At 42.6% G+C, this 19,453-nt stretch overlaps 1 protein-coding gene across 1 annotated transcript in view; it reads left to right on the top strand.

The window, feature by feature from the left end:
- Nucleotides 1-19,453, top strand: part of CNTNAP2 (contactin associated protein 2) — a 908,805-nt gene that overhangs the window by 637,065 nt on the left and 252,287 nt on the right. Inside the window, exon 12 of the mRNA XM_061996383.1 lies at nucleotides 540-659. Coding sequence (XP_061852367.1) covers nucleotides 540-659 — 120 coding nt within the window. The remainder of the gene's footprint in view (nucleotides 1-539; nucleotides 660-19,453) is intronic.

Raw genomic sequence — 19,453 nt, 5'->3', positions numbered from 1 at the left:
ACACAGAATTATTTGTGTAGGTATGTAACAGAGTAGCTACAGAGATGGGCATTATGTGTGGTGAGCAACTTCAAAGTTGTGAAACTTGGTGGTGTTCTGCGTTGTCTTAAACCATGAAAACTTCTCAGTTTTACAGAGGGAAAACTCATAAGCTTTTTGGTGTATTTCTTGTAAGAAAGCAAAAGAGAAAAGTATATTGGATCAATAGTAGTGACACAAACCAGTGTAAAAGGAAAGTTCTGAAGTGCTTTCAAAGCAGTTTAAAGATACTCTTGAAAAGTTTGGTTGTTTCTTCTGGCCCCAAGTTGCTGGAATTCTCTTCCTAAATCTCATTTTCTCTCAGATGCCAAAAAATGAAATTGTGTGCTTCGAGCTTTTAAGTGCTTCTGTATCCTTTGGAAAGAAGCTTTTTTTGGCCAATGTCAGAGAAATACTATAACCCCAAAGGTACAGTTCTGGATCAAGAAATGTATTGTCATTATGGATTTTTTTGCTCCAGGATATGAAGATCCTTATTGCTGTGTTTTATTTCATTCCAGCTATTTATGAACTCTCTTGTGAAGCGTACAAACACTTGGGCAAAACTTCAAATTACTATTGGATAGATCCAGATGGCAGTGGAGCGCTGGGACCTCTGCAAGTTTACTGCAACATGACAGGTAACTGTATTGTATTTGCTAATTCAGTTTTTCTTCAATGTAGTTGGGAGAAAGTCTGCTCATAATCTGTGTTTCTTGGCAGAGGAAAGATAATTGCTACGAGCTTTCCATGAGAGGGGTCATCAAATCCGTAGTTGAGTCACCAGTCGGTGCCGTCTGAGGGAGGCAGTGGTTAATCCATTTACTAAGCTTTTTAAGTCATGGCTATTAATTAGCCTTAACAGGCCTCTACATCCTCAGTAGTGCTTCATTTTAAAGAAGTAGCTATGGTTAGTTACCAAAACTATTGTACATCCACGTGTTTGTGGTTCAGTGGTGTCTGTGGTTCCCGGGCTACTGCCAAAGGCAGCGTGTGAGAAATGTCAGGCTATTCTTTCTCTCCAAGCATCACTTGCACACAGTTACCACCACAGGCAGGGACAGGAATTAACACAGGAGAGACAGAAACATCTGAGTTTCCTTTTGCCTTGTTTTGTCTCTTTAGCTAGAGTGTTAGAAGGATGTATGGTGTTGAATTTCTGAGACTGTACATGTAGCTGCAGTCGCTCCTTTGCATTTAGTGGCGTGGGTTTTTTGGTCCCTGCTGGCTTTGCATGGGTAACTTCCCATCTGGGCATTCTCACACGAGATAGCCTGTCTTAGTCATCTGCCTTGCCATGCTGAGGCAGAAAAATGTCATCATGAAAAAAAGAAAAGGGGGCAATTTTCTGCATTGGGAATATGTTGTTTCTTTGGTATGTTTCATGCACAAGGATCATCTCAGAACGTTTTCCTGATACAGAACACTGGGTAGCTCATACAAAACACCCCTGACTTTCAGGCAGTTTGTAACTGAAAGCTGGCACGTCAGAGTCCTCATCCCTCAGCACCAGCAACATGAACATGCAGGCCCTATCATAAGCCTATTTAGAGATCCCAGTCCCTGGAGCTCATGTTGCTCTTCATGGAGGCACAAACCTGTACAGCTGTGGTGGTTTAACCCTGGCTGGGTGCCTGGTGCCCACCAAAGCCATTCTCTCAGTCTCAGCTGGACAGGGGAAAGAGAAACACAACAAAGGGCTCACGGGTTAAGATAAGGACAGGGAGATCACCCAGCAATTGCTACATCTGCAGAGATGTTCCTGTGTGACCTGATCCAGGTGGGACCTGCTTTGGCAGGGGAGATGGACTAGATGATCTCTAAAGGTCCCTTCCAGCCCTTACCTTTCTGTGATGTTGCTCTCACATTCTCACTCCCTTCTGCCACTGCAGTTTAGCACTTGTGCAGGGACTTCTGCAACGTGTCAGTGCCAGAGGTGTTCCCTCCATCATCTCTGGGCTCGACCTTGGGCAGTGGCAGGTCCATCTCAGAGCTGAAAGGCACTGACTCTGTCACATGCAGGGGAAGCTTCCAGCAGCTTCTCACAGAAGCCCCCTGCTACCAAAACTTGCCCACACAAACCCACTGCAACAGGTCTGGACACATAAATGGTTTCTGTCCATCCGGGATAGGAGAGATTAGGGAAGGCTGGCATGTAGCAGTCCCAGGTCAGGTGCTCATAGGCAGACAGCCTGTTGGGGAGCAGGAAGGGTATTGTTGTTTGCTATGGCCATTAACAGCTGCCTTTGTGTAACAAAGACATGCCTAAAACAGAGCCTGGCCTGAGCTCTAGGAATGCCAGCAGCCCTTGGCATGGAGGGACAGGCCAGCCAATCTGTTCTGAGACACAGGTGTAGGGGCAGTCTTACAGGTAAGTGGATCCTGACCCATTTAGGGCTACTTAGTCATAACTAGCACCTTGCACTGCATCAGTAACTGATCAGGCAGGCACTGCAGGGAACAATGCCAGGAACTGCTGATCTATGAGAGCGATTTCTGCTATTCGGAAGCAGCACTGCAAGGGTAGGGAGCTCTGTAAAGTAAAAATACACCACCAGAGTGGTGTCAGGTACACAGAAACACACCTACCCAGCACTCCAGTATTGCTCATTCCTGTTTATACATATACAGCAGAAGATCCCAGTGGCTTGTCCAGCACTGAGGAAAGAATGGCTAAAAGTCAAAGTAACCATTTCTTTGCATTTTACTAATGTTTCTCATCTAGAAAACAAATGCCACAGTACCTAAATACAACCTTTTCCTAACCAAGCTCAAGGAGATCATGAACAGTGGAACAGGTGATTTAGTGCTCATTCCCTTCATCTGGATATGGCACATGCTGTGGAAAAAGGCAATTTTCCATTTTAACTGAATTGCTCTCATCAGCAACTCTCTGCTACAAGAAAAAGTCATTTTTGCACTAATATCCATGTAACTAAGCTTTAAAAATAAGAACCTAACACAACTATTTCTTCATTAAAATGCAAATGACTGCAAGAAAGAAGTGACAGTTGATGGGAAGGAGTTTTAATCCCTGCTTTTAAAACTGGCCACTCTGGCTGAGGTTCTTGGATAGCTCAGTGAAGTGCATCACCTGTGTGTGTAGTGTCCCTACCTGTGCATTGCAGCTGCTGGAGCTTTCAGTTTCCTTTTCATTGGTGCTCACCTGGAGCACTGAGGTCTGTGGATGGTTGAGAGTTGTAGGCTGTGGTGAATTTTCTCCTAAAGTCGTCTTCTAAGTTGACAGAGTTTCACAAGCAATATATGTGCTGCAGAAGGGACAGAAAGGGATTACTTGAGGGCTTTACTGTGCTTTGTCGATACCCCACGTCTATAGAACTCTGTAGCAGTGATGTGTGCCTTGTCAGATAACCAAAGGCTCAGCAACATAAGAGCATAAGTCTCAAATGGTTCTTGTATTGAAGTTGTGCAGGTTTATGCTAGTGCTAGCACTGTATTTGAAGAAGAACTTGAACTAGCTGAATTGCAATTAACTTTTTTATGAGCATGGAACTAAGTAACCTACTTATCTGCCTATACTGAATACTAAGGGGGGAAGACTAAATGAAAACCACTTTTTTTAACATGACAGGATACAGTGGTGTTTTGTTCTAATACACACACCCCTAACTTACATGTTCCCCTCTAGCTGGAGAGTCAAATCTAAATGTTCCTATTAGCTCACTATGTTAAACACCTCTGATTTACTGCTCCTTCCTTGGAGGGCTGCAAGACCCGCCTGGACATGTTCCTATGCAACCTGATGTAGGTGACCCTGCTTCTGCAGGGGGGTTGGACCAGATGATCTCTAAAGATCCCTTCCAACCCCTACCATTCTATGATTCTATGTGGAAAAGGTGTCAGATCAGTAGGTTTACCCTGGTCTAATCTTCTGTGTTTGTCCTGCAATAATTTTGAGAGTGGAGGGTGAGGTTTAAGCAGAGGAGCTATGCAAAGGACTCCTAAGTGCTTAGCTATTTATCCTTATGGCTGCATGGGACACCAGTGAGAGAGGTGGAGCAGCACTTCTGTAGTTCCTCGAGGCTTTATGCTGAGGAAAACATAGTCTTTCTGCTTTTCCTTCTCCTTCATCATGCAGGCCACTGATGCAAAGCAGAACTGAAAGGTTTCATAATCTATTTCACCAGGAGATATGTCTGTTAATTCTTCCTCTTGGTCCTGAAGTCATTATGTGACGTGGCTTTTATCTCATTTCAGGATCCAAATAGCTGTGAGCATAATGGTTCCATTTGAGTGGTACTTACCCTCTCCCCTCTCTACTACAGTTCTTTTACCTAAAGCTGCACATCTTCAAAGGCTTTGAGAAATCATTATGCGTATTCATAGCCTGCCTTATTAAGGTCAAATGTACAGGGTGGCTTCTCTGCTCCTCTCCCCTCTCTCTCTTCGCTTTTTAAACAGAAGTGGCACATGTAATAATTACTGCAATGACTTTCGAGTAGACGTTAAACAACCATAACTGTTGTATCCTGTGATTTTTCTGTCTTCTCTCTTTAAATAGTGGCTCACTGGAGTGCTTTTTGCTATGACATATGTAGAAACATATGGCATGAATACAAATGTGCCATCCATCACTACATACTGATGAAAAGTGCCCCAGCAGCAGTAAATGTTTAATTCTATTGCACATACCTGTGTAATTAGTTTTTCAAATGAGACATTTTGCCTGAGAACTGATTTACTGAACTTCCAAGGTACCAAAACTTTTGTTCATACAGATACACATAACAATGCATGTGAAACATTACACTTTGAGCAGTTAAAGAAATAAAAGCAAAGGGTTTTCTGGGTGATTTCTCCAGTTTGATACAGGAAGGAGTGAGTATTTTTCCAGTTGTTAAACAGAATCAAATGGCACACGTTTGAAGGCAATAAATGAGATTTCATCATCGGGTAATGGTAAGTTGTTGCATGACAACAGAAGTATAGATTCCTTCCTCAGTGTACTCTCACTGTACGAAGTTTCCAGTGTATATATTTGAAGTCAAGCAAGCATCTCTAATAGCAGACTTTCTTCCAAAGGTGAGTTCATCCTTCCAGAGTCAAATAACAGACCCATGGGAGCGCTGGAGACAGAACAGACTCTATTTACGTCTTTGTCTGCCAAAGAGGCTGAAGCATCCCCCATCTCAGTTTTAGTTCATTGACTGTTTTTTCATCTGTTCTTATTTACAAGGCATGTCCTCTGTCATCTGGTTTCATTGGTTTGCATTCAGCTTGTTTTTATGTATAATTCATGTCAAATTTGGCTTGTTTATGGAAATGCTCATTGTGGTACTTAACCTCATGAGATTTGGCTGGCGCCTCTCCTCCCCGTGCTCTGGGGCACAGGACTGAGTGTTGGTAACACAGCTGGGTGTAAACTTTCCATCCAGTCTCAACCAGTTCACAAACTGTAATTGCCAGCCTTTATCTGAACTCCTCTTGATTAGGTGTAGCTTGCTGTCTGGCATCCTTTGGAAAGAAAGTTTCTGTGTGGTTGGTTGCTTTTGCCTCAGGTTCACGCTGAAAATGGTGTTGTTTGGCACTCCTGTGCTTGGCAGTTACTTGGGTTTGACTGGTTAAAGCCACTACCTAGAGGGCAGAGGGTGAGTGAGTGTAGGCTGTTGCTGTGTTCTGTGACAGCATGTTGTTTGCCATATTGGCAGGCTTTTAAGGATGGGACAGGAAAGGACTACAGGCTCCTCAGCCCTCCTGGTAAAACCACACTTGAGTGCCATGGGACTGTGAGATCATTTGTTATTACTTTAATGTTCAAAGCTTAGAAACACATTGCTGTAGAAACTGTCTCCACACAGAGATGGAAGTTTTCATCATCTCAGGCTCTTCAGAATATAAAAAAGGTAGAATTTGTTGGGAAAAGGGGATGTGACTTGACATCTGGTGACGTCACTGAACAAAAACACGTCCTCACACAAATGTGATGTCAGAGCTTTAAGGTTTGCAGTAAATCACACACAGATCATGTGACTCTAAATCATGTTAGAATTTCTCTGGATATTTCCTCCAGCCAGTCTTGTGTGTGTAGAACATGAGAAGCTAGCTCAGTGGGAAACTGCAGAGAAAACAGCTGAACTATAAAATGAAAAACACCTGGGGAAGTCTGCCCCAAGGAGAAGGTTCTTGGTTTGTTCTGTTTCAGTAGAGGACAAACTCTGTTGTTGGCATTTAAAGTGAGTCACCAAGTAATAGAAACATTTCCTGCTGTCTGACTACTTTCTTCTGTTTCTTGCCCTTCTTTTGTCCTGTCTCACCTCAAGCTCTGAAGCTTAATACAAGGGAATGTAGGAATAAAAGTCTATGTCCTGTCATACTCTTGATGTGTTTCAAGTGCTTGTAGTTGGAGCTTGAGCATCACAGAGCATCCCTACATCAGGCATGAGGCAACTAAATGTGCATTGACCTCAAAGAATGGGGAGGAAATTGGGATCTGAGTGACATAGCAGGAGGAGTTGTAAATAAAGCAGAGTCTTTGCATTGCCAGATTGTTTTGGAGGAGAAGAAAATGCTGACATCTGCAGTCAGAAAACCTGCCTTGTTTGTTGAAAACTGAACTCTGAACAGAAAGATTCTTTCTAAACTGTTTGTGTGTTGCAGGAGGTCACAAGCCTGTATTTCAAGGACTGTGTCTGTAACTGGGGGAGAAGGGAAAAGAGATGGTTGGAAATAGGATGATGAAGGGTACTCTGTCTCTGAAACCATTTCTGTGAATGTTACAAACAAATGTTTAGCTCTGGATCCACTCCCCTGATGTGTGTTCTTCTGGAGATGTGAGGAATCCAGCACAAGCTGCTTCAGGCCAGTGCTGTGCTTCAGTTCTCCCTAGAAAATTGCTTCTGTAGAGAATGTTATTGAAAGCCCAACCAAAGCCTGTGTTTTCTGTAGAACTTTAGTTTCTGCTTTTGGTCACTTCAGGCTAGACAGTTATTAACCCCTGAAATGATGGGAGAAGTTGTTGGTTCTTCTACAGTTTCACTTCATTTTAGTGGTAGTATTTTCTGCAGGGTTTTTTTCCAGGCTTTGGGTGGCTACAGAGGGGGAGGGTGGGGTGAGGGATGTTTCTGTCTACTCCCTGCTTAACTGGGAAAGCTGTTGGCTGCTTCTGTGGGCTTTGAGGAGTAAGTGATGCAGTGATCCTTCAAAACCTGGAGAGATGTGAGTCGTTAAGTTCAGGTGAGGATTTCTGGTATATAGAAATAATTTCTCCTATGGTCTTCCCCTTTAAGACATCCTCATCCCTAAACAGCACTTCAAAGAATGTCTTCTCAGCAAGTCACGTTCAGAGTTGGTTGCTTTTAATTGCTAGTCCTGCCTCATCTTGTTGACAGACAGGGGGACTAGGAGGGAAACTACTTACCTGTTCCAAGTATTCCTTCTGTGGTCGTTGTCTTTGAAACTGAAATCCATGTAGCTAAAAGATGACAGAGCAGATCAGTTGAAAGGAAACATTCACAATCTTGTTCAGAGTGCAAATGGTGTATTAAATTCTCATATTACTGAGACAGATAATCAAGTGGCAAAAATATTTCAGACAATATTAAAACGAGAGGCTCTTTCTGCTCCAGAACTCCCAACCAGTTTTGAGGTTGCAAGGCTGCACACTGATGTGTAATTCTCTAAGTGTATTTTACCTGGAAGGAAAGTTAACTGTGTCCTCGTTGCTGTTAAAAAGTCAGGCCCTCTTGCTTCCTCCTGGATGATCTGCCATGTTTTTAAGGACATAATTTGGGCAATGAAGAAGTCACAGTAGACATCCATTTCGATCTGTACACAGAGGGAAGGTGCTGCTGATGCAGTTTCCCTGTACAGGCAGGAGGTGTACAAAATGACTCTCCCATGACTGCCTCCCAGGACATAATAACAAGTGAAGTCAGTGCAGATGGTGTAGGAGTCTGAGTTTAAAGTGTCCTGGAGAGTTTGTGTGAAGGCTGTCTTTGAGTACTCCTAGGAAACCCCAAGATTATGTACATGTTTCATTTTATCACTTAGAACTAGCATCACTGCTTTTCTCCAAGAGGAGACAGATGTCCAGTAGCTGTGATGTCAATTTACAGACAATATGTTTACTAATTTGTAGGATAGGCATTTTACTAATTTCCAGGATGACAATACCAGAGGAGTGCTGTAAACTCAGCTCTGCCTTTGTTCCACATGGTGGGAACTGGGGAAAAAGACTGTAGGGTGATGGTGATAAGGGTGGAAAGGATTTAAATGCTAGGCTGTTAGGGAATTGGCCATTGGCCATCTCCAAAACCACAGAGAGCAGCACATCCTCTGAAAATGACAGTCAGAAGATGCTGTGAGGAGACCCCTTAAATCCGTGAAAATCAAGGAGGAGTTTTCCTGGGAGAACAAAGTTGGTTGCAACCCTCAGAGATTATCACTTGCCTCATAGCTTCAGTTAGTCCAGAATGGTTGAAAGACTTTTTTGACAACTGAAACACAAACCACTGAAAGCATTCCATGTGGTTCAGTGAGCCAAGAGGGGCAAATAGGAGTCTGTGAGACCTTGTGCAGCGAGTAGAGAACAACTAGTGCTGGGGAACTTGCAGAGAGCAAGCTTTGAGATTTGGAATGGAAAGCTGCTGCTGATGCAAACCAGGTCTCCTGTTTAGTCTCGGCTGCTAAAGTGCAAGGATCTCCTTCCACTCATCTGCTAGAAGGTGAGTCTGCCTGATTTCAGGTGACACATAGCAGACAGTGCGCAGCTTAGGATTTCACTTTCACATGAGATATGTGTCTGCTCCCAGTGTTCAGAGTCCATCATTATGATCCAGAATCAACATGCTTTTTGGGTTTTGCATTAGGTGTTTTTCCATTTGCTAAGCCCAAGTTTTTCTCTCTTTTCAGGGAGCCTGAAAATACTTTCTCTAGTATGTTTCAGGACATGTTTCCTTGGGTGGGAACTGCTGAGGTAATGATCTTCCATTATCCTAGATGACATTTATGAGACTAACTCCACACACACTGAAGCATTCAGTAGTAAGCAGGTTAAGAAAACCAGTGAGAATAAATTATTCCCTTCCAAAAATTCTTATGTGGGCCTTGTCAAAGCAGTACCCCAAACCTTGAGAGACTTGTCTGCAGACACTAGCTGTTTTCCTCTGCTTCAGGATGCATTTCTGCATCACAAATAGAAATGACCACAGATTTGTCTTTCAGACCAGCATTGTCTGTCAGTAGTTATAAAAGAAAATTAACTGTTTGTCAGTAGTAATAGGACAAAATACTGTCACAAAACAGCTGGAAATGGCAGTGTTGTAAATTACTGTATCAGAGAGCTGAGTCCATCACTGCTCAGTTGGATTCTCCTCTTCTTAGCAATAGTCTGTGGAGAGGAATTAGTGCTCTCAAAGGCACATGGATATTCCACAGAGACTGCAACTGGGCAGTTAGGCAAAGCTGACTTAGCTTTCCAAAGCCTGAGCATGCAGACTTCTCTCCTTGCACTTGTTATTTGTGGGTCTAGATCAACTATATTTCTGTCAGAGGCATCGACTTCTGCTGGAAGGTGCTTTATTGCTAATATTCTGATAATTGCCACAGAACTGGGCTGAAGTGATTGCTCTTATGGTGTGCAGTGAGCATCTAGTGGCAGCTGAGCCAACTGGATGCAAACCAAAAGCTGTACTGAGACTGTTCAGAGGACTGAAATCTCTGCTGGATAGAGTGGGTACAAACAGGGAAGACTCACAAGTTATTTCTGGTCAAGAGTTGCCATTGGTCAAAGGCCTTACTCATGAACATGCTTTGTGCACTGACATTCATCCATCCACTGCCTGCTTGTCTGTCGCGGTGCATCAGCTGGCTTACTCAGAAATGCCAGTCTCAGACACCAGCCTACTTAATGTTAATATTCAGAAGGGTCTCCTGGCATATTTCAGCCATCTTTGCCACCATGTACTAGAGCTCTGAGTGGTTGCTTCGCTTCTGCCTGATCCCTTTGCCATAATGGCTACGAATTTTTGCTCTTAAGTGTCACATTAATATTAAAACCATGTTACTTAATGCCCAACTTGCACTTTCAAATGCTTTGCAGGGTTCTGTGGCATCTGCAGTGAAAGAGAAGGGCTGCAGAGGCCAGAGAGCAGCAATCAGACTTCTCATTGACTCGGACACAGGAGCTGCTTGAACTTGATTGTTCTGTTGCAGCCCTCAAGCAGGGCAGAAGTTGCTCACCAGTCTTACAGGGTTCAGAAACACACCAAGTGTCACATCTTTTTTGAAGCTGTAGGTAGAACAAAGATACGTTATCTGATATCCCTTGGAGTTATTTGCTTTCTTCCCCACCTCTTAGTTTCCAGTCCCTAATGGGCTGGGAAAGGTGTGCTGCTGTTAACTCAGTTGTTAACACCTGGATTCAACTGTGTGTTGAACTAACGTTTTGCTACTGACAACAATATTGTCTCTTCACATTTCACTTCTCAAAGATATTTTCTGCTTTGTGTGAGCTGTCAGTTGTTTCTTCAGAGTAACAAATGAGATGGCATGTGGAGGAGTTGGCAGGGTTACCTGTGTTCTTTGGAGCAAGTAGAAATAAAAGTGAACCTAAATCCTGGACCAACCCTGTGGATCTCTTCAGGTGTTCCTTTCAGAATGGTCTGTCTTATTGTGTCTTTAAAATAATTGGGAGTTTGTTTGTTGGTTTTGTTTCTTGTAGGTGTGTTGTGCTTGTGTTTTTTAAAGACAACAGAAGGTATTTTACTTATTTATCTACAGCACATCCCTATACTGAGCATCTGGCAAGTGACTGGAATATCATGTATTAAGAGAACCTAGTTTGCTGTCCACTTTTACTAAGAAAACTAGACAGTTCACCTCTGTTCTATGTATTGCAAAGTCTTGTTTCACTCTTGGGAAACTCTTGGGGCTTTCAAGTTTTTGCCCTTTTATTTCTAGTGAAGTCAGTGTTCACCGAGTTTAGGTATTGACCGAGTGTTTGTCAGTCATGCAAAGACCTCTTCACAGATGGCTTTATGTTTGGGAATTGATCTTTTTTCTTTCTGATCCTTCTTTTTCATGGGCTAAAAAGATGCTATATCTGGAAGCTAGTTTTGCATCTAGAAACTTAGATTACTTCTGACTCTTGAGTTAATGATGGGAGATTGAGTATCACTTTCTTCAGCTGCCTGGATTGCATGTTCAGTGGAACTTTACCCATTGGTGGGTTACATTGTACAAAGCTTTACCAAAAATCAGCTTCTCTAAAACAGTTTTGTGAGGGCTAGAAGTTACACTTATTATCAGCAGTCTTGTTCCTAGTGTGTGCTCTTTTTCCTGTTTGTCTGTGTGGGTGTATGTTCTTTTTAGAGTAGAGCAGTTGCCTTAGCAGGGACCTACAACAGTCACCCAGCCCAACTGCCTGACCAAAAGCTAAGGTAGTAAAGGCATTGTCCAACTGCCTCTTCAGCACTGAGAGATGTGGCTCCTGTTCCAGGGTCTGACCACCCTCTCAGCAGAGAAACGTGTCCTCATGGCAGGTCTGAGCCATTCCCACCCGCCCTGGCACTGGCACTGGCACCACTGAACTGTAACCTCTCCAGTCTGGAGACACCTTCTGAAAGCAAAATGAAACAAGGATATTGGTTAAGAAGTCAGTTACCCAGATTTCTCCTTCTCTGTTCAGTTGCAAACAGCCAAAAAGCCAGTGTCAAAAGGAACAGGGTGCTTAATGAGAACATGTCTTCTTTTTAATGCTTCCCACCAATCTTTTTCAGGAGGTTTCCCAACATTCACTTTATTGATGCAATAATTAGAAAGACCACTTCAGGGCACTATATTCCCTTTCCTTCCTGTCTAGGGTGGAGTTTGCAGGATGTGAGAGAGGAGAGGCTGTTGTTAGAATTAAGTTGGACTATCAGTGGTGTAGGTGAGGATTCAAGCACTCAGAAGCTGATCAGAGAAAGAAAGGTGGAGTTTGTTTATTGGTAACAGTTGAGTCCTGCCTCTTCAGGAGAGTGAAAATGACAAGTGACCTGACTCTTCAGTCAAGATAGCTCAGGAAATAGTTTCTTAAGGTTCAAACAAACATAGGGAAAGCTTTGAAGGCCATTTTTCTCAAGATGTTCTTTCTTTCTTTTTACATTTGGGTGCTTTTTTTCTTCAGTGGTTCCAGCAAACCCTGTTTAGGATCATAGCTAAAGAATTGGGCTAAGTTCGTTACAGAAAAAATCAACTCTTGCCTGATTTGTTAAGTGTGTGTCCTCCCACGGTGTGCTGAAATGAACTGAGACCCTTCAAGGCAGAGGAATACATTTGATCTTTCTAGTTGTATAATACCATGTTAGAAAAATGAGCCTGCTCCCTGGAAGGTAGAATCACTTTTCTATTCTTCACTTCTTGAACTATAAAAAATACCCAGCCCTTGCCCATATTCTGCTCATTGTGCTGAAAACAACCACGTTGTTAATTCTTTTATGTCCTTTGTTCTTGACTTTAATGTTCCTTAATCTAAACTCAACTGCAATTGCCATCTGTTAGACCAAGCACTTAAATGATCCGAGTCCTCCTTCGTATGGCTGTACCGTGTCACATCGTTCATTGTTCCTTTCAATATCTGAGCCTTTTGCAACTCCTGTTCCTGTTAACACCCATACGAGGTCACTTTCTCCATTAGGGCCCAAGTCTGATTTCAGTTCTTCACCCCAGGCGCTGTTACTAAACGTACCACTATTTTGTGTTGCTGCCTTGGGGTTTTTTGAAGACAAGAGTGATCTCTGTTCTGGTTTTGTGATGCTCTTGCCATCAACTTTTTACATGCAGCTGTGCTGAGTGGTTTGAAGTCATCTCTAGTAATCCAGAGGAGTCGTCCCCTGCTTACTGCTCTGTTAATCATAGAATCACAGAATGGTAGGGGTTGGAAGGGACCTTTAGAGATCATCTAGTCCAACCCCCCTGCAGAAGCAGGGTCACCTAGATCAGGTCACACAGGAACGTGTCCAGGTGGGTCTTGAAGACATCCCTTCAAGTTTCTAACAAGTTGGAACAGCCACTTCCTTATCACATCTCTAATGACAGTTGTTTCCCTGAAAGCTTTATTTTGGTCACTTCTTTCCACTGTGTCTTGTAAAGCATCTAATTTATCTGTTGAGTTTAAGTAGTATAAACATGTCATTCAATATCACAAAGTTAGTAGAATTTCCTTCGTGCTGAGTTGTTCGAAAGAAGCTGCAGCAACACGAGGGAAGTGTACGGTTCAATTGTCTCAGAAGACAATGTCTGTGAGTGAAAAGGAAAATACACAGTCTGCAGTTGGTAATTAAATTTGAAGATTTGTTATTATCTTGATGAAGAAGCAATGAAAGGAACAGTAGAAGGAGAAAATTACTGCAGGATGGTTGAATTGTTTCACAATTGATTCCATTCCCCGTACAGATTAAGAATCTCACTGACTTTGATTTCAGTCCAGAATTCAGTTCACAACAACACTCTTCTTTTCTGCTTTTTTTGGATATTGGATTTTTCTGATCTAAACCCCATTTTCTAGCTTAGTAAGGTGAGAGCAACAGAGTTCATATCACCAGAGTAACTTCACTGCAGAACTGACACTTGCAAGTCTCGGGTGAGATTGTCACAACAGTCATTAACTTCAATCGAAGGTGCATCTGTCATTTTTATAAACCAACTGCAGCTCCTCTGAAGGCTGTGGCACAGTTACTTTCAAATTCCTGTATAGAGATTTAAACTTTTATGTGTACACACATAGAGACAGGAAACAAAAATATGGGGGGGAAAAAGGGCAAAGAGGTTGTCATCTAACTTTTTCCCACATCAATTGTCCATGGCAGATCTTGTGTTGGCAATGTTGCTGTGAAAAAAACACCTGGTTTAATCACATTGCTAATGCCTGTTGTGGTACCATCCCACACAATTCAACAGAAACTGAAATACCAACTATATTCTTATCAGAAAATGAATGTGGAGCTCTCATAATGCGAGATGATTACAGTTGTAATTTTTATCCTCCCTAGAAGGCAGTCTGCTTTTCAATGGGCTGTCTTGTACAGTTTCTGCAGTGATTTGTGGGGCAGCATATTGTGGAACACATTGCAGCAATCTCATTTGAAGTGACAAATGCGCTGATGATGCTAAAAATCATGATGTGTAGTAGAGAGCTATCTCCGAGCTGACGTGTGGGAAGGAAACACATTCCCAAATGTGGATGCAATACAGTTGTCAGAAATCCTACAAGGCCTGTGGGCTTCAGTTCTTCACACCGAAATGCAGAGCAGCCAGCTGCAGGTGGAGAGGGATGGCATTTTTATTGTGATCTTGGAATGACTTCCCCCTGTCTGTCATAGGTATTGCCTTCTGTTTATGATTGCTGAGCTTTCAGCTAACTTTCCCATCCTTCCCTGTTGACTGAATGCTAAGTACACGTTCCTGGTTTAAAGATGAGAGGTACGTGCAGTGCCGTAGTGGTCATCAGTACGGACTGTTTATCTTCACTCATCTTCCTCCAAGCACACGCCACGTCCCAAGGAAAAGCCTTGGGACAGAACTATTTTCAACTGGCAAGGTTTTGGGTAAACATTGTTTAGGCACTACAGTGTTTAGTGATCAGAGGACAGCCATCTAGAAGAAACACCATCAGCTTGAGGGTTAGAGTTTCTAGCAGGTCTGTTTTGCCCATGGCTGATGGACAGAGCACACCATGAGCCCCGGTGTGGGCTTGCAGTCTTTTGGACTTGTAAATAATGACAGTCATCAAAGGAATACAAATGACTTGTTATGCTCAGGTTTTCTCAAAACCATCCTCTCTGAGGCTTCAGGCAGCAACCAAGGTGTGGCTGAGTATGATGAAAGGTGACACAGAGCAAGGCGGTCGGCCAAATTTGATGATGTGAAAGCGCACCCATCATAAGAGCCACTGATGTGTTTCATCAGAGGGAGAATGGTATTTTCTGAGAGAACAGTTCTCTGGTGTCCTGAAGGTATTGAATAAAATAATATCTTAAGAACATACTCCCATTACTGCAAAAATGTGAAACTCTTACAGTGATAACTGTGATTAAAGATGAAAAGGGAAGAACCATGTTCACACCTGTGGAATTCATGCACTAATTTCCTAAAGTGTATTTCCATACTTATTTCCACTTAATTGTCATTACCGAAGATTACTTGAGCTGCTTGTCAGGAGAAAGCTCTTGCTTGAGTGAGCATCGAGCAAATGAATGAGGAAAGCTGGGTAACAGCAGAAACTGAGTGTCTGGGAAACAATCACTGACATTGTGTTAAATACTGTCACCAGCATCACAGAATCTGTTGTGTGTGAAGTGTGGAAAAAACCCATTTCTGTTACTATTGGATTGGGCCATTCGAATAGCTGGCGATCAGGACACTTTCATTTTGCTTTTTGCAAGTGAATCATTAATAATCAATAGTCATTTTACTAATGAACCGTGTCACTTTTTATTAGTGAAAAGCAGCAAGTGAGTGGGCTGGACCTGTAAGTCATTGCAATTGAAGGGTGGCTTCAGCAAAGTAAACTGGGTCACTTCAGCTTCCTTCTGAGGAAAGAGATAGTCATTTCTTTTTGCTTTTTACAAAAAAGAAAGGTAACTCTTCAACTATTGAACTTAATCTTCCTAGAACATCTGTCTAGGGGAGAGAAAGTGCTTTGCCATAGAGTGATGTGTAGAGTAAATTACAGGGAGCCTGCCTTCACTGTAGTGGCATCTTAGCAGTATGGATCTAATTAGATTGTTCTTAGTGAAAACTGTTCTGCATTTTTGAAGAATCCATGGTAATGGTTTCCTGCATTCCATTCCAAGGAAAGTAGCTTCTTCCTACTGTCTACTAAGCTACTATCAGCTCAGGATTGCAATGAGGAGCTCTTATGCTCCCATGTTATGGGAGGAGTCCAGTCTCTTCTGCTCAAGGCAAAAGTCACTTTGTCTTAAAACACAGACAGCTAGAAGAGAAAGGATGAGATGGGACAGGTCATTCATTTTTCAATGCATACATTGATTTTTGGGGTCACAAAAACAGCTTATTGCCAACCTACATTGAATGCTGTTCCCCAGTCAAAAGTGGGATTCAACAACTTTGTTTATAAGGAGAGGAAGATGGATCCATCCCAGATTTAAAAAGAAACTATCTCTAGCTCCTTAAACTCCATCATAATGACAAGTCTCTTGCCTTTATGAGCTACTGATGTAAAATTTGACCGTAAGTGTGAACTGTACATAAACGTGAGGCTTTCTGCTCTGTGCTTGTGCTCGACCCCCATGTCTGTTACCAAAACTCCGTGGCTCTAAATGAGTTTCAAGTTCAAGACCAAGCTGAGAATACACATTGGCTGACTGAACTAGTCATTGGAATTGACCACCCTCAAAGGAAAACACCACACAGTGGGCTGAGGTGCAGAAGTATATTATCAGCAAATGGCAACTGTCCCATGCAATATGGCAAAAAAAACCCTTTTTCATCTCCTTTACATTTCTCTTATATCCTTTTCATTATTGCATTTGTGTCATTATAAACTACTTAGATTTCCTTTAAATATTAGCATTTAACGTCCTGTTGATGTGTCTGTTGTAAAGAAATACTGTCAGAAAACTGGAATTATCCCTGAATTATTAACAACTACTCTCAACACAAATGGATTCTTCTATATCTTTTTAGTTTGAATAGCAAAGGTCATAAGCACATGGAATATTTTCCAGGTGATGCTACTGAACTACATCATCATGAAGTATTGTCTGCTCTTTTTTGGTGTGCTTGGCTGTACAGAAGTGATATACACAGCTCTGGACAATAAATTGTCTCTAAACACTTGTGGTTAGGAACAGCCATATGTTATGCTTTCTTAAAATAATTGTCAGTGTATTAGGGGAATACTCATCCCAGTATTGTGGTGACTGCAAGTGCCAGGAATACAGAGCAAATTCCAGCTAACTAGGACAGATTTTTCACTTCCCTGTGCCTTAAATGAGATGTCTGTGTTCTGTTGACAGCAAATGAGGGGCAGCCTTTCTGACAGATTTGCATGCATCACCTATGGCTGCCACAGTCTGTTCTCAGCTGCATGGGAATAACTCCATAAATGGTGATGAACAGGCCTTTAGGAAGGTGTGAATTATCTGTGCTATCTTTTCTGTGAGGGAAGTTGGCTGCCAACAGGTTACTGATTCCATCTTTCTGAAGAGGGGTCTCAACTGCGAGCAGCTTCTGAGAATGTGGAGCTGTAATAAAGAAGTTGGCCTTATTTTCAAGTTATCATAGTAACAAATAGATTAGAATATAAGGGGAAAAAGCAGCTTATAGTCATCACATAATACATGAGGCTGAGATTCTTGCCTGGCAGCTTTCTCCTTTAAACCTTTCCAGATGTTGTAAGGCCAAGCGCAGTGGCACAACTGGAGTCTGCTCTTGGTGGGAAAGGGAGGTGGGTTGCTGGCTTTTGTCCATGGTACTCTGTCCATGTGTTTTTTTCCACCTGAGGAAAGCTCCTGTCCTTCCAGCCTATCTCAGTCTATGCCTTGTGCCAGGGCTCTTTAGTTAAATCAGAAATGTGTGCAGTGTAAAATCCCCCATGGAGACAAGGAGCTTCCTTCCTCTATGCTAGTATTTCCTCCATGCTTTCCCCATCCCTGATCTGCAGGCACAGACATTTCAGCTTGCAGGTTTTGGACAAGCCAGCTTGCTGAATGTCAAGGAACTGCCAAATCCTCTTTGTCCCTTGCTTCTATCCAACGTGCATTGTGAGTCTGACATAACTGCTTTCAGGCTTGCCAGTGGGAGCATGCTGTGCATTGCTAAACTGGGACACTTGCCCTTCCTATAACCCAGTGCCCTTCTGGCATGTGAGTCACTCTAGCAAGAAGACAGTTGCAAACGAAAGGAGAGCTAGATTTCCTACAACTAACTGGCCAGGTGTATGCTGATGAATCTTCCCATCATCTTCTAGTCAGCAGGAAGAGATTGAGATCCTTTTCTAGAAGTGATTGTTGACTTGATAAACATTTAAGGTAGATACATTGCAAGGAGTGACAAACGTTTATCTATTAGCTTCTGAAGTGGTTCAGAGCCTATGTTTGAGATGATTGCAACCTAGAAGCGCCTGTGAGTGAAGCTTGAACCTTCCTCATCACTGAGAGGAAATGCAAGGGCTGCAGTGGCCAGAATGCAGTATCCAAAAGCAGTGCCCTTCAAGGAATGCCTAACGCAGCTCCAGTCGCTGATGACAGTCCTGTGACTTCCTAAGAGCTAGGCTAGGAGTCTTTGTGGGTTCAGAAATCCAAGAAGAGGCTCTGACTGGCCTAGAATGTGCCTTACTAACACATGAGCTCTCACATGTCCACTGTTTTCTGCCAAAAATGAGCCATTTTTGTCAGTTGGTGTGTGAAGTATCTCAGTCCTTTCCTGAAGATGAATCTGCAGTGACCTTCCATCCCCCTGTCAGGCTCTCACCAAGGCTGTGTTGTATTCTCTGTGTAACTTGACAGGTGACAATTAGGAATTTCTCCTCAGTACTTGGGAGTGGGATTAAAGCAACACAGAAATAAGATTTCCTCTTCTTTCTTTCCCCTGCCTTTTCAGGGTTATTTTTTTTCCTTGGTGTTAAGATGATATTGTGTTTGATACAGGGCTTTGGACTAAGGATATGAATATTAAAGTAATAACCACCTTGTATCACCTGCTGAATTGCATGTCATTTGGCTGCTGATGCACACTCCCCGTGGAGGATCCCCCTGCTTTGCTTACCTTATCTCTGAACACTTGATTAGAAAGACTTGCACTGTATCAGTTACAAACACATAGGTCCACATGAGTCCACGTAATCCAAAAGAGCCTGACACTACGCAGTGAAAACTGAGACTGGAAAATAAGGTGGAGTACAGAGTCCTGGAGATAAGAATAATCGTTCCATGGGAAGATACCTTTACCCTGGTTCTCACTCAAAACACATCAGTATATGTAGGCACATCTCTGTGCATTTGGTGAAGAAGTGTTGAAGCACTTTGGAGCATGCCTCAGTTTATCAAAGTGTTTTCATGTAGTTAAAGTATCCAAGTGCAGCGTTGGGCCACAAGTTTTGGAGTGACTCAGACATTTGTGTTAGCAGGTGTGAGATTTAAATAGATGAATTGAAAATGTAGTGCCATGTGCTGTGTTTTGTGGGGTTTGTTGCTACTGTAAGGCACATCTGTCAGGATGAATTAGTATCCTCCAGAACTGCCAGATGATCTGCCTGCAGAATCTGTTCTGGTGATAAATACAGCATAGTGGTGTGGCATGTTTTCATCTCTGGAAAGAGGAATGGTCAGTGGTGCTGCTCTGTAGGAGATGCTGAACTGTCTGGGAAAAGGGACTTCCATGCAAGCCAGCCCAAGGCACCACAACAGATTCTAACAGGTTTTGGGTTGGTTTGGGGTTTTTTTCCTAGTGCCACATTTCCTGATCCAAGTCT

The sequence above is a fragment of the Colius striatus genome, chromosome 5, assembly GCF_028858725.1.
Source record: "Colius striatus isolate bColStr4 chromosome 5, bColStr4.1.hap1, whole genome shotgun sequence".
NCBI lineage: Eukaryota > Metazoa > Chordata > Aves > Coliiformes > Coliidae > Colius > Colius striatus.
Note: the sequence above shows the minus strand (reverse complement) of the source record. Positions and strands in the feature narration are given on the sequence as shown.